The sequence below is a fragment of the Triturus cristatus genome, chromosome 4_1, assembly GCF_964204655.1.
Source record: "Triturus cristatus chromosome 4_1, aTriCri1.1, whole genome shotgun sequence".
Taxonomy (NCBI): Eukaryota; Metazoa; Chordata; class Amphibia; order Caudata; family Salamandridae; genus Triturus; species Triturus cristatus.
Window position 1 is genome coordinate 973,800,621 of NC_140585.1, and position 15,242 is coordinate 973,815,862.

Consider the following 15,242-nt stretch of genomic DNA (forward strand, 5'->3'; position numbering starts at 1 on the left):
AAACCTATTTTTTTTAAGGGTACTAGCATTTAACATATATCCATAAGCCAGCCTTGCAAAAGTAAATAGTTAATCGTAAGAGGCTAATGTCTGCAGTAATGCCTTCCAAATTGTTTTAAAAAAGAACAATTGATGGACAGAATGCAGAACAATGTCATACATTCACCCCTTGTTCAGAGATCTGGGTCTAAATCCATAATTGTTGTGCTCCCCATAGCATTCCAGTTTGAACCCAGCCATATGCAAATCAGTCTGGGAACAGTCCAGCCCGATCTGCCAGGCCAGGTCGTCCCTGGACTGCAAACAAGCATCCTAGAACTGAATTCGGGGTTTCACCCTTCATCAGCCAGGCTAGCTTAACTCCAGTGGCATGGAGAGCACTGGCTTGGCACTTCAGGGTGGACTGTTCCCATAAGGAACAGGGTCAAGACTGATTTGCATATGGCTGGGTCTAAACCTGGGTGGAATGGTGACCAAAAGGTTAATTTAACCCAGATCTCTTGACTGGGGTGAATGTATGATTTATTCAGTATTCCGTCCTTCATTTGTTTGCGTAGCACTTTCCAAATCGTTTGAGCATAGCAGGAAATCGCCGGATTCTTTGTTTTGGATGTCGAAACATTGGAGTTCAGAAATGAAGCTGCATTTCCTCATTGTTACCTGAGTACTAACTGCTAGGTCTAATTTTGATGGTGATATGTAGGTCGCTGAATTTGCACTATTTTATGGTAATACATAGATTTTGAATAATTTTTCATCTAAACAAAGCCTTCTCTTTAGAGAACAGTTTTTTTTCATTGATTTTCTACTACATTAAGAAAATATAAATGTGTGAACAAATAAGGGTAGTTGGCCAAGACAGTCCCATGTGGCCTCTCTGAGAGACACCACACAAGGGAAGTAGTAAACATAATAGGTTAATATATGGTGGAGTTGATTGGTTAAAAATGACAGTGCTCTGGTGCTTTTACGGTAGGTTTCCGCTTTATAAATACCATATATTTTTTATATATGTACACAAGTTTGTCATTGAAGAGTAAATCTGACTACATTTCTGACCAACTTGGAATAGGTGGAATTCAAGAATTTTATTCTGCTGATAATTGCTCTCATGTTCTCATTCCTCTCACTGGGAGAGATCAGTAATTTTTTAAATTTCCGTATGTCCTCAAACTGAGAGAAAATGGACCAGAACATCTGGCTTTAAAAAAAATAAAAACTCTCTTCCAGCGTGCCCACTGTGCAAACACTGTAATAGAGAGCTGTTTACCCTAAACCCACTAGAATGACTCTTGATCATTTGTTAAGAAGCACAAATACACAGCAGATGAGTCATTTTGCGTATCCATTCAAAGATGTTCTGCTTCATTGAAGTTACTTCCACAGAATAGTTCATGGACAAAATCAGTTAAACCCAGTGCATTGCGTTTAGTTTCTTCCACACCTCGCATTTAAGGATTTTTTTTTGTGTGTGAGATGGATGAGACTATGTCACACACAACTTACTACTGAGACATGGAACTTGTTTTTTTAGACATGAGTTTTGCAGTTCATTTTTTTTTCAGTGAGGACAAGGCCCATAAGCTATTGTGTAGGACCGCTAAGCAACTATTCACACTGCGGAGTGTTGCTTGAGATCCTTCTTGGTAAGTAACCTGATGCTCAGCCCGCTTGTGTAACCTCTTGTTACTATGTATATTGCATCTACTATATTAGATATTAATGCTCCTTTTCTTTGTTTATCTCAGTACCAGGCCATGGGATCCACTTAATGATTTATTACAGTTTGAACACGATGGTGCCGTCCAGACGAAAGTCAGACATCGGACTCCAATGGTATGCTCGGTCAGTGTAATTAATCTCACTTTAAACAGAGGGCAGTGTTTAGGAATTTGAATTGTCATGTAGGTGTCAGATTTTCACTTATGCCCACCAAAAACCGGATTACTGGCATTGTGTAGATATTCTTACACTTGATAGCGTATAAAAACAACTATTTGACTATACGATTCTCAAAGTAGAAGGAAAGGGGTAAAGTCTGGAGATTATGCTACTCTTACATGCCTCTAGTTGTAGAGCGAACTGTCATAACCTATAGGTGGACAATACTCTTTCGGCCCACAAAAGTAAACCTAGTAGGATATCTGTAGGTAGACAGTTATAGCGATATTAGACCATATTATAGTGCATCTGTAGTTAGTGGAACATTTATAATGTTGAAATGTATTAATAAAAAATGCAAGGCTCCGTTGAGATTGATGAACCAGCCAACACATGTTTCTCCCCTTGAGTGGCACGCAGGCCTGGGGCTTTTTCAAGGCTGTATATATTAGTTATAAGAAGGTATCAACTCAAAGGTTTATAGAAACTCCTAAAATTGACATTAAAAAATCAAAGGTATTGAGATAAATAATATTCTGCGATGAACAGAAAAGAGAAACAGGGAAACAAAAAGAAACAAACAATAATCCATTCTTGCATCATATAGAAAATAAATAGTACTAATTAACCCCTTTGGTGCGTCGGACAGCCGGGACCTGTCCGACGCACCACTACTCATGTGCGTCGGACGGCTCCCAGCCATCCAATCACATGGGACTGGAATTCCCCAAGCAGGGATCCACCCACTGGACACGAGGGAGGGGGTAGCGGCTCCTTGGGCAAGAGCCTTTGTTCCCCCCCATATTATTTTTGAGGCAATTCGGTCTTTCTGCCCCCATCCCCCCGGGGGGGCGTAGCCCCCAATCTGCCATCCCCGGGGGGCAAAAACGGCCACTAGAGGCCAGGGATTCTAAGAAAAATTGATTATGGGGTGGGGGGACTGCCCAAGATGGGCGTGCAAAAGCCCCCCAGCAAAATTCCAGTCTTTCTGCCCGTTCCCCACCCCTGGGAGGGAGATGGGGGCAAAAGCCCCCGATCTGCTTGGGGGGGGGGGGGGGGGGGGGGGGGGGGGCAGAAAGCACCATGGATTTTTATTATTATTATAAGGGTGTGGGCTGCCCAAAATGGGCATGCAAGTGCCCCCACCCCAAAACAAATTCCACAGCTGTTCTGCCCCTAATAGGGCAATAGTTCCTACTAGGCTTCAGGGATATGTTTATGGACCTGCAAGTGAGAAACCCCATAGGCAAGGGAGTTTGGCTGATGGTCTGCTTGTACTGACCTTTTGGCTGGCATTTTGTTAGCCATGTGTGTGGACCAGCACTTGGCTAATGGGGTGGGTAGACTCGCGCTTGATGACGGTGTCTGTAGATTGGCGCTTGCCTGGTGGTGTGCGTGGAGTAGCGCTTGGCTGGGGGGTACGTGGACTGGGGCTTGGCTGGCTGTGTGCATGGATGGTGCATGGTTGCAGATGTGGACTCGCCGTAGAGGGCACCAGACGTTTCTCCGGTGAGCCTGAGGAGTGGGGGCCAGTTTTTTGTCCGTGGGAGGTGATTTTTTCACCTGGGTCCGGTTTTGCAGTAGTGCTGCAATATCGGGCCCCAGTAACAAAACCGGGAGTGGGGCTCCTTCCCTCTCCCGCCCCCTCCCACCTCCTTGGGCCAGTCGAGCAGTAATCTGACAGGGCTGCCAGCATAAATGTCCTACAACCCAGTGTTCCCCTCGGTCGCCCGAGTAAAATGATACCTCACTTCCGAGCATGGGCCCAAAAACCCAGGTGCCTCCCCTTTGGGAATGCAGGGTGGATAGAATTTTGTGGATCCACGCAGATTCCAGAACTTTCCATCACAGAAATGTGAGGATTTTTGTTTTTTTGTTTTTTTTAACATAGTTTGAGGTTTGCAAGGGATTCTGGGTCACAAAACCTGGTGAGAGCCACACACGTCACCCCATCCTGGATTCCCCTGGGTGTCTAGTTTTCAGAAATGTATGGGTTTGCTAGGTTTCCCTAAGTGCCGGCAGAGCTGGGGTTCACAATCCACAGTTAGGTACTTTGGAAAAAAAAAAGGGGTCAGTTTTCACTGTAAAAATGTGGTGTGTGGTGTGTCCACGTTGCGTTTTGGCCCGTTTCCTGTCACGGGCACTAGACTTACCCACACAACTCGGGTACCATTTTCATCGGGAGACTTTGGGGAATGTGGGGTGGGTGGAAGTTCGTGGATCCATGCAGATTCCAGAACTTTCCATCACAGAATTACAAAGTATGAGGTTTGCAAGGAATTCTGGGGAACAGAACCTGGTGAAAGCCACACAAGTCACCCCAACCTAGATTCCTCTGAGTTTCTAGTTTTAAAAAATTTACAGGTTTGCTAGGCACATTGCGAAAGGGTCAGTTTTCACTAGAAAAATGTGATATGTCCATGTTGCGTTTCGGGCCGTTTCCTGTCGCAGGCACTAGGCCTACCCACACAAGTGAGGTACCATTTTTATCGGGAGACTTAGGGGAACACAGAATTGTAGAGCAACTGTTATTACCTATTGACTTTCTATGCATTTCTGCCTTCCAAATGTAAGACCATGTGCAAAAAAGAAGTCACTTTGAAAAATGTCCTATAGTTCACATGCTAGTATGGGTACCCACAATTTCAGAGATGTGCAAATAACCACTGCTTCTAAAATATATTTTGTTCCCATTTTGAAAATACATAGATGTCCTTGATACCTATTTTTCACTCTTTATATTTTACCAAATGAATTGCTATATACCCGGTACACAATGAAAAACCATTGCAAGACGCAGCTCAGTTATTGGCTCCGAGTTCCTCGGACTCTTGGTGAACCTACAAGTCCTATATATCCTCACAACCAGAAGGGTCCAGCGGATGTAACAATATATTGCTTTAAAAAATCTGTCATACTTAGAAGTTACAGGTGAAAATGTTGGCACGAATGGCTGTTTTTTTCAACTCCTTTTCAATATTTCTTATTTTCAACTGTTAGTTTCTAAAAAAATAAAAAAAACCTTGAAGGGTCTACACAAATGACCCCTTGCTGAATTCAGATTTTTCCTACTTTTCAGAAATGTATAGCTTTCCAGGATTCATTATTGATTTCACACCCATTTCTACCACTAACTGGTAGGTGGTTGAAAGCACAAAAAGTTGTAAAAATAGGCTATGTACCAGTAAAATGCCAAACCTGTGTAGAAAATTTGGGTTTTTTGACAAACGTCTGCCTGTCCCTGAAAGCTGGGAAGGTGATTTCAGCAGCAGAAACCCTTTGTTGAGACCAATTGCAGGGAATAAACCAGACGCTTTCTTCCGCAGCATTTTTTCCCCATATTTCCCAAAAAATTAATTGCTTTATTTTGGCTAATTTCTGAGTCCCCTCCAGGGGAATGCACAAACCCTGGGTACCTTTTAAATCCCCATGATGGTGGAAGAAAAGGATGCAAATTTGGCGTGGATACCTTCTGTGGACAAAAAGTTACAGGGGCCTAAACGCAAACTACCCCAAATAGCTAAAAAAGGCTTAGCACAGGGGCGGAAAGGCCTAGCAGCGAAAGGGTTAACAAGGTGTAAGTGTAATTCATTCTGTGAAATTTACACTCCAAACCGTGTCTCACAATATCGTGGTGTGTTTTAAAAGAAAAGTGGGTCATCATAAGAAATTTAAATTTGATTTGTGGTGGAGTGCCCATGTTTGTTAATAAAAAATATAATAAGCGAAGGGCAGAAGGAGAAAATAGTAGCTAAAAAGGTCAGCAGTTGCTTGCTGTGGTTATCTTAAGGTTATGTGCGAGTGAAAATCAGAGAATCAAAAGGGGGAAATAGGACATACCAAATGTGGGGATCAGTCGTGAGCAAAAGGCATGTGACTCAAATTCCATACTGGTAAAGGGTTCTCAGAAGTTATGATAAACCAGCCGTCTGTAAGGGAGGGAGGAGGCAAAGTGGTTTCAATGATTGAAACAGCAAGAGTTAAAATATCTTAGCAACGTGAATACATGCTGAATCAGTAAGGGTGTGAGCCAAAGGAGATCGATGTGATGGTTGCTATACGATGAAAGGAAAAGATAGAAGCCCTTGAGAGGCAGGGCCTCCAGCAGCCTGCACATGAAGTGTAGTGTGATAAATAAATATTTTTAAATTAAACAGTCAGTTCAATGTTTAATACATGATGTTAAATATGATGTAATGGTGCTAAATGGGTTCATAATTTTTGAGGTTTAACTGGATCACTAGCAGATTCTCTTTATTAGACTATCCTTTTGCACAGAAAGGAGGTTCTCTGTGCACTTCTCAAAGTATTTTGAGAGTGCTTTGTCAACAACCGAAGTCCACCACTAAAAAAATATGCTTACGTTATTGAGAACCAAAACTTCTCACTGTTAGTTTCTTTGGGGTTATGTCACAGGAGGATTTCCAGGAACATCGTCCTCTTAAAGGTCCCACTAAGATTTGTAGGTATGATGTCTGTCTTTGATTGTTCATGTTGTCGGGGCGTTTTATTTTAATTTTACTGTTGTACATATCTTTTTATATTCATTATTCTAGTGTGGCAGTGATGCACTTATGGTTTTGAAGTTCACACTTTTTTTCAGCCTTGTGTTTCAATTTTAATAACCGCAACATTAAAAACGCTTTGTAAAAGATAACTTTAATAATATACATTACCATGTTCTACGTGAGGATATACCTTGAGTTGGTGTTTTGGAGCACCAGGCAAGCTGAACCTTTCCATATTGCATTATTTAATAACTATGAAAATATGTTCTGCCTATTAAGGTCAAAGTAAAGTTCTTGGTCCACTCTTGAGAATCTGATTGATGTATAGATTTCAACAAGAATTGGATGGTCTAATTGTTTTGTAGATTATCAACTGCTTACCAACAGTGATTTTATAGATAATGAAAATTCATATTCTTCTTCTTACTAGGTTATGCAGGTAGGAGGAATATATGTAAAGCCATATTCAATTTGATGGATTAGACAAAGTCCTCTGAGGATATGCTTTGTTGGTGGGGAATGCTGGCAATTATATGTACAATTTTGTTTATATTAGTCTTCCAACAGCCCAAGAACACATCATATCAGTCTGTGCAACCTTTTGGACAGTTCTCAGGGATAATAATAAAAAAATGTTATCAGGGATAATAATAAAAAAAACTATCAAAGCCAAAAGATCTGGTCCAAGCCTTTGTTTTGCCATGTTTTTTAATAAAACATTATGGTTTTTGGAGCGGACTGGCCCTCATCAAACTACAACAAATTGGCTAAAAACAAAATTATTGTTTGGTCAAAAGCACACACAGTAGTCCCTCGCACTGAGGGGAACCACTTAATGTGTGGATGTGCTCCTTAGAGCCGAATGCTGTTACTCAAAGTCAAATTAGCCAACAGCTGATGTGGACTGACCCATTGCCACTTTCTGTGCGCTGTAGTGGTCAGAAGAAAAATATAAATGGCACAACAACTGCCCAGGGGGTGGAGAGGGCTCGCTGACTCCCCTTCTAAGTACCTATAAAGTATTTACAGTTTTAGTAAAGTAAAAATTATTGGCTAATGACAGACCTAATTTTGATTATGGAACAGCCAACAACATAAGCAAACTAAAACAATCAAAAAGAATAATTTATTATTTTTAAGCAAAAACCATCTATTAGACATTAGTCACATTAAACTAAGCTGAATAAAACGTAAATGAATAAATCACTCTGCATGTACACCCCAAACATACTCAAGTCTCAAGCTTTAACACTGCCCTCTTGCCGATAAACATTTGTCTATAAACATTACTGGTTAAATTACTTCATCGCTATTGCTTTTTCACTAATATCTGTGTGAAAATAACTTGCAATATTTTACTGTTGCACTCTTAGAAAGGAAAATTACAAGATTAGTGTTTTAAACTTTTCTGTGGTTCAGACCATTCTAAACGCCTTAATATTTGAACTTTTGTGGTTAGGACTGGAAGGTGCACATCCTGGGATCTCTGTACAAGAACATCTTTATAGAATCTCACCACCAATGCAAAGCTTGGAAAAATATGTTCTAGTCATCCAGTGGGCTGGCACTTGTTGATGGAGACAGCCTGGTTGTTGATTTCATATCGGGTACACTATAATTGAAATAACAGAAAATAGATTTACTTAAAAAATGGAAGCATACATCAGATGTAATACATATTTCCATAATGGGCTAACAACTTCCCTGTGATTCTAAAGGTCTTTCTGTTTAGCTTAAATCAACTTATTGCAGCATGTTTAGTTGTTCTAGCCTCTGGTGGAAAGCTCCCATTTTCTTCATGTGGTAAAAAATAAATGAAACCTCGTCCTGTACATTTCGTAGTTGGCGCATTGTAAATGGCCCCCAGTAGGATTTAATTTTGAAAGTGGGACGGCTTTACCACTGCATATCAGTATGATTGAGGGACTTCTTCTCTTTCACATTCGCATATTCATAAGAGTAATAGTTAAGGCTGCCCTCATTCCCCGCTTCTTTTGGCCACTTAGCCTTTCTCAGCCGCTGTATGTCATTCAAACAGTATTAAGTTGATAGTGCACCCATTGGGATCTCTAGAACTAGGCTTTATGCTTCTGCATACTCTGATTTAAACCAGGTCTTTTGTCTATCCCTGATGCCCCATATAGAGATGTCTTCGGTCTTTTCAGGATATAAGATTAACTAGGAGAAGGGTAAAGCTATGCACCTCTTGGTGTGTACTACAAAAGCTAGGATGGCCGTATATAATGTGTGACATGCAAACTCTGAGGTCTGGAGGGGTTTTCTTGATTAGAGGCTTGAGTGATATGGCTGTGGTTAATTTGGAACTTCTAATAACCATTTCTCTAGGTGGTTGGGGCTAAGGCGATATCTTTGGGTTAGAGTATACGTGGTGAAAATGGTGGTGACATTCCACAATAAACATGTGTTCAGCCTAATGGCACTCAACCTTTCATAGGCATATTTGTCAGACAGTGGATAGTTCCTTTCAAATCTTCGTTTGAAGTCAGAGCTCAACTACACATAGAAAGTACCTCAGGGGAACTCTTGCTGTCAAATGAGTTATATTATTTCATTCTTTCACAACCCATCTCTCTATCCCAAAGCCACAGGTATGTTCGTGGACTTGAAAGGCTGAATGCCTTAAACTATGAGAAAGCTCTTTTAGAGTCTAAAGTTTGTCATTTCTAGAGTTATTCACACGAGTGCTCCGTTTGAGCCCAATGCGGATTCCTACCTCTATGGAAATCACTTCCAGTTGAACTACTTAATTGAGAATAGTATGTAGGGCATATGAAATTCTGAATTTCATATGCCCTCCCATCCCCCACCGAAAAATAAAATCTGGTGCTATTGACAGCTGCTGGTTCTACATGCATTTAGGAATTGCAATGAATTTAATGCAATCTCACTGCCAGAGACTGTAGAATTGAGGTACTTGTCAGCCTAATTGCAGGAACTGTTACAATTTGAGCTTCTTTGAGAGCCCAAAGATCACGAAGGGCTTGACTTTCTTTGACCTTCTAGGTACTCACTAAGCGAGCTTATGTTAAGCATAAACATGGCAGTCTACCCACCTGCATGCTTCTGATGAACCTTGTTATGTCAGAATCTGAACTCTTGATGGCTTTTTCCATATAGCTTCTATAATATGATTCTTTTCTTTGATATGGTTTGGTTTGCATGGCAAGAGCTATGTAAAAAAATTGCAAATGATGACTATAATAAGATAGCGGTAAGCTTATTGCTGGCTTTGGAATACACCACTGCTTGACTGCATTGGCAAAAAGATCTGTTGTGCCATCAAGGGTCTGCTGACACCATAAGAGCCACCCCATTAGTCCTAGAGTGAGTGACCAGCTGGGCTCATAAAAATGTCCAGTCTTTAATCCAGTGCCCTGAAGTGGTCATGTGTCCTAGATTCCTTGAGAATAGAGAGTTCGATTTGTTTCCTCAAATGTGCTTGGTGCTACATAATGGCATTTCTGATGTCTGCTACAGGCATGCCCATGCTTCTAATGTCTGTTTTCAGAAATATTGTTAAAAATTGCAGCATTTCCGATAGATTGTGGAATACATTTTGCTTGTACATAATAGATTCATGTGTCTTAATAATGATTTAGATAATAGTCTGTTAATGTTATATTGTTTTAATGCAATAGTATTTCTGCCTTCATTCAATAACTTTAAATTCAATGAACTTGTATAACATTTTAGTATTTAAGAATGTGTTTTACCATTTTTACTGCCTATAATCTTTTTTTCACTGTTAATTTTTCATAAAATGTGTTCCATAGTTAGACACTAACCGGTAAATGTAATTATTTTCCACCTGCAGGTGACTGTTCCGAAAATCAAGCGGAAGCCAAGCAGTCAACAGAAGAAGGGGGAAAGTGGATGCTCATCTCCAGAGCTGGATAACCAAGACTCATCTGGGAGTGAAGGTGGGTTGAAGACTGTGCCATTGCGGCAGATCTCTGGTGTCCCTTAGGTGATCAAGAAAATATAGCCCTGAATGTTTTTTTGGGTTGATCTTAAATCATCCAGAGTGCCTTAAGATCTAGCCCATAAGCATGGCAAAATCCATTTCTAACCTGAAAGTATTGATCTTCCAAGGTGCAAGATAATTTATATACTTGTTTTCTAATAAAAATACAATTATTAATGAAGGCAGAGGGATCAGCAATGACTAGCACACTCTACATGATTTCTCAAAGGTTGAGATCAGTTCCTTAATCCAACATGGCAGAGTGTGATCTACTTGATCACTTCATTAGCCACCAATTCTACATAGTTACTGTCGTCCCTGTCTCTGAGCAAGCACTGATTCCCCCTTCAACTCAGCTGGGGATTCCACCATCAGAGGATCAATGGAATTGTAAAGGATAATTAGGAGAGTCCCTATGTTTGCTTGTGTCAGCTATCCAATGTAGCTATTTCTCACTACACAACCTTGACTTTTGTGATAAATATGTATTTTCTTACTAATATGGGTGTTAGTGTTTTGCAGCGTGAATCTTTCTGGATTCACTATGCTGTGCATTGTTCCGCGATCTTGTGGTTGGGTCCGGATTCGTAGTCTTTTCTTTGTTTTTTTTTTTTTTTTTTTGTAGCCCAGGTGGGCGGTGACGACCCACCATTTGGTGCACCTCCTGTGACGTCGTTGTACTTCCTGCGGAAGTCCCACCTTTGGGGCGCCATCTTCAGATTCTTTTTTCCGCTGTTGGGTCTGGATCGTCATCGGGAAGCTCCAGAATTACAATCGAAGGAAGAAGAAAGAAAAGCGAGTTTCGTCGATAAATACTACGAAGATATCACAGGAAAGGAAGAGATTTCATCAGGAGCGCGAAGAAAGGAGGTTCTTCGCCTTTTTCTTCGACGACCTTGGAGAATGCGCACTCAGAGGCCCTGAGCGCAATGGACAAAACGCCATTCAAGTTCTGCCCAAACTGCCACCACAAGTTCGCGCAGAAGGACCAGCATCCGGTCTGCAACCTCTGCCTACCGGTCAAACACCAGAGTAAGGACTGCAACGCCTGCTCAGCCTTCGCGCCGAAGACGCTCCGGGTGAGAGATCGGCAGAGAAGAGCCAACGCCAGCATGGATGGCAAGGGTAAGGCCCCGTCGCTCTACGATCTGGGCCTCTCCACGGACGATGAGGACAACGTCGCCGAGGCAGCCGAAAACTTCACAGTCGTAGAGACCGACAAGAAAAAAGAAGACGAGGTAAGAGAATCGTCGAGCGCAAAACAGAAAATACCTCAAACACGAGGGTGACTCGAGAAAATCAGAGTCAAAGTCCACGAAGGCAACCCCGGCGCCGAAAACTTCGACGACCAAAGGGGGAAGCATGGACAAGAAGCCGAGCGGATCCTTTGAAAAGGACTCCCTGGTGCCGAAAGACGCCGAAAAGCAAGGGTCGTCGAAGACAACCCAGGAAACAGGACGATCGACGCAGAAAGAACGGTCGACGTCGACGCAAGTTTCGACGAAAAGACCCGCGGTCGACGCCGAAAGCATCTCCGAGATGGAGAAAAAGAAGAAGCGGCTCGAGGCCGAAATGGAGAACATCCTTCAGAGGAAGAAGGAGTTCGACGCCAAGATGAAGGAATTCAAGATTCCAACGGTCCCACCGACGGAAGTCGTCGAGGTCGAGGACGAATTCGACACCGAGGGGCTGACGAGGGATCTCGAAGAGGAAGACGAGACCTATTATGACGGCGAAGCCGAGGAAGAAGACCAGCTGTCGTTCTACGGCTCGGCGCCATCTACCAGCCACGACATCGAATGGCAGGATCTCGACACCGAAAACCCGGAGGTGCCCGTGGACACGTACCCTTCGAGGCCTTCGCCACCCGACGACATCGGGGTGTACAATATGGTGGTCAGGAGCGCAGCGACAGCCTTCGGCGTCAAACTCGACGAAGAGAAGCCGAAAGCCGATTTTCTCCTCGAGACCCTGCTCCCCATCCAGACGAGGAGCCAATTCCTCCCCATGCTACAAAGTGTGATGAATCAGGGGAGAGAAGCCTTCAAGGAACCAGCGACCTGCCGTTCGATCACGCCCAGGACGGAGAAGAAGTATAAGCACTCTTCCCTGGACCCCCCTTACATCAAAGGTAGCGTTACCGCCGACTCCATCATAGCTTCCACGGCCAGGAGAAGGGCCAACGTACCAGCAACTTCGGGCCCACCACCTGATAAAGAGAGCAGGAGGATAGACCTCACAGGAAGAAAGGTCGAGAGGAACGCCGCAATGCACTGGCGCATGGCGAATTCCAATGCACTCCTCAATAGGCACCAGTACCAGCACTGGGACAAGATGGGGGAGATAGTAAAACACCTCCCCGAAGAATACCGCCAGAGAGCCTCGCACCTGGTAGACGAAGGCAAAAACATCACCAACTCCTGTATAAAGACGGCGTTGGACGGGGCAGAGACTTCAGCAAGACTAATGGCCATAGGGGTCACCGAGAGAAGGCATGCATGGCTCAGAATCTCGGGATTCAAACCGGAGGTGCAGAACAACATCCTTAACACCCCCTTCAACGGAGAGATACTGTTCGGAGCAACAGTAGACGAGAAACTCACCCAGCTAAAAAAGAAAACGAAACGGCGAGGTCCATGGGGGCCCTACAGCTGAGGGGAATGAGGCGAGTCAATCCCTCGAGGAGACCCTACGGTAGGGGAGGAAGCCAACAGGGGGCGTCGCACCAGACGTTCCAGCAGGGTCAGCAGGGAGAAAGTCATGGACAACAAGGTCAACAAAACCAAAACTGCCAGTACCAACCTCGGGCCAGTCCTTTCGGAGGAGAGGGAACGGACGTGGCCACAGGAGGAGAGGGGGTGACCAGCCCTCATCAACGTGACTCAGCACGCAAGAGGACGCCTACCCTCGACATGCCCCCAAGGGTGAGGCGCAAAAAAGTAACATCGGGGGGAGAGAAGATTCAAGAGCCTACGAGCATACAACACCAGAAGGCGGAAGACTGAGGTTCTTCCTTCAGGAGTGGCGGCGTATAACCACAGACAAGTGGATACTGAACATCATGCAGTACGGATACTGCGTAGATTTGGAGAAAAGGCCTCCAAACAGGAAACCAAAGGGAAGACAGAGATCGGCTCAAGAACTGGCCATACTCAGAGAAGAAACACAGAAACTTCTAGAAAAGAGAGCCATAGAGGCAGTGCCGTTCAGAGAACGCAACAAGGGGGTCTTCTCAAACTACTTCGTGGTCCAGAAAGTAGACGGAAACCTCAGACCCATCCTGGACCTGCGTTACCTAAACCGGTTCATCAAAACGCAGAAGTTCAAAATGACTTCGCTGCAGGAGGTGCTGCCCCAAATAAGAGACGGGGACTTCATGGTCACCGTGGACCTCAAGGATGCCTACCTGCACATCCCAATAAACAGAAGACACAAGGGCCTTCTAAGGTTCAACATCGACCAGGAACACTACCAGTTCACAACCCTGGCCTTCGGATTAAAATCGGCGCCAAGGGTCTTTACAAAATGCCTGTCGGCGGTCGCGGCCCACCTGCGAAGGCAGGGAATCCATGTCTACCCCTACTTAGACGACTGGCTGGTCAAGGCAAACTCACGCGAAAAGTGCGAGAGGCACGCAAAACGTGTAACAGACACTCTCACGAATCTGGGGTTCTCGATTCACTGGGGGAAGTCATCGCTGGAACCGGAGCAGGTGAAGATTTTCCTGGGGGCAAAAATCAACTCCCTGAACAGTACTGTAGTGCCCAGCGACAGGAGGACAGATGCCCTACTGAAGGAGACGCGGCTCTACCAGAAGGGGCGAGCTCTGACAGTGAGGTCAGTGAGCAAGATGATGGGGATGATGGCGTCGTGTATCCAGCTGGTGCCGAATGTACGCCTGCACATGAGACCATTCCAGGAATGGCTACAACAGCAATGGTCACAAGCAAACGGAAGTTGGGAGGATCTAGTGGTTGTTACGCATGCAGTGCAGGAGGAGATAACTTGGTGGAACAGAGACAACATGACAGCAGGGAGAAGCCTGACACCACCAATCCCAACAATGACCATTACCACGGACACATCGCAAAAGGGATGGGGAGCGCACATGGACAACCTCAGAGTGAGGGGTCTGTGGGCTCCAGCAGATGCGGTTCGCCATATCAATTACCTCGAGTTGAAAACAGTCCTGCTAGCCCTGAAGGCATTCCAGAGGCACCTGTACAACCAGAGGGTGTTGGTTCAAACAGACAACACCACGGCAATGTTCTACATCAACAAACAAGGGGGGACACAGTCGTTCCCTCTCTCCTCTCTGGCTCAGGAGATTTGGAGATGGGCCATACCTCTCAGGATAGATCTACTGGCAATTCACCTACCGGGGAAGGACAATGTGGAGGCAGACTGGCTAAGCAGGCAGACCTCGGCATCGCACGAGTGGGAGCTCAATGGCCAGGAAACGGAGAGGCTTTTCCGGAGATGGGGAACTCCCACAATAGACCTATTTGCAACACGCCAAAATGCAAAATGCCAAAGCTTCGCGTCCAGGCAACCAGATCAGCAATCCGAGGGAAATGCCCTATGGATAAGCTGGTCGAGGACATTTGCCTACGCCTTTCCACCGATACCCCTGTTGCACAGAGTGCTCGACAAGTGCAGAACCAGCAACATGACTCTGATCCTAGTGGCTCCGCAGTGGGCAAGGCAGACATGGTTCTCGCAAATTCAAGAAATGGCACAAGGCAATCCATACAGGTTCGAGAGGAGGAAGGACCTGCTCTCAATGCAAAACGGAGAGGTCCTGCATCCAGAGCCAGAGACCCTCAACCTGGCGGCATGGCTCCTGAGGACCTAGAATTCGCACACCT

The 15,242-nt window shown here is 44.4% G+C and overlaps 1 protein-coding gene across 5 annotated transcripts in view; it reads left to right on the forward strand.

The window, feature by feature from the left end:
- The window catches only part of OSBPL8 (oxysterol binding protein like 8), a 939,874-nt gene that overhangs the window by 872,686 nt on the left and 51,946 nt on the right, over positions 1-15,242 (forward strand). For 3 of the 5 annotated variants that reach the window (XM_085653858.1, XM_085653857.1, XM_085653860.1), the window contains 2 exons: positions 1,749-1,845; positions 10,225-10,330. In XM_085653858.1, coding sequence (XP_085509984.1) covers positions 1,749-1,845; positions 10,225-10,330 — 203 coding nt within the window. The remainder of the gene's footprint in view (positions 1-1,748; positions 1,846-10,224; positions 10,331-15,242) is intronic. The other 2 variants (XM_085653859.1, XM_085653862.1) reach the window with 1 other exon arrangement.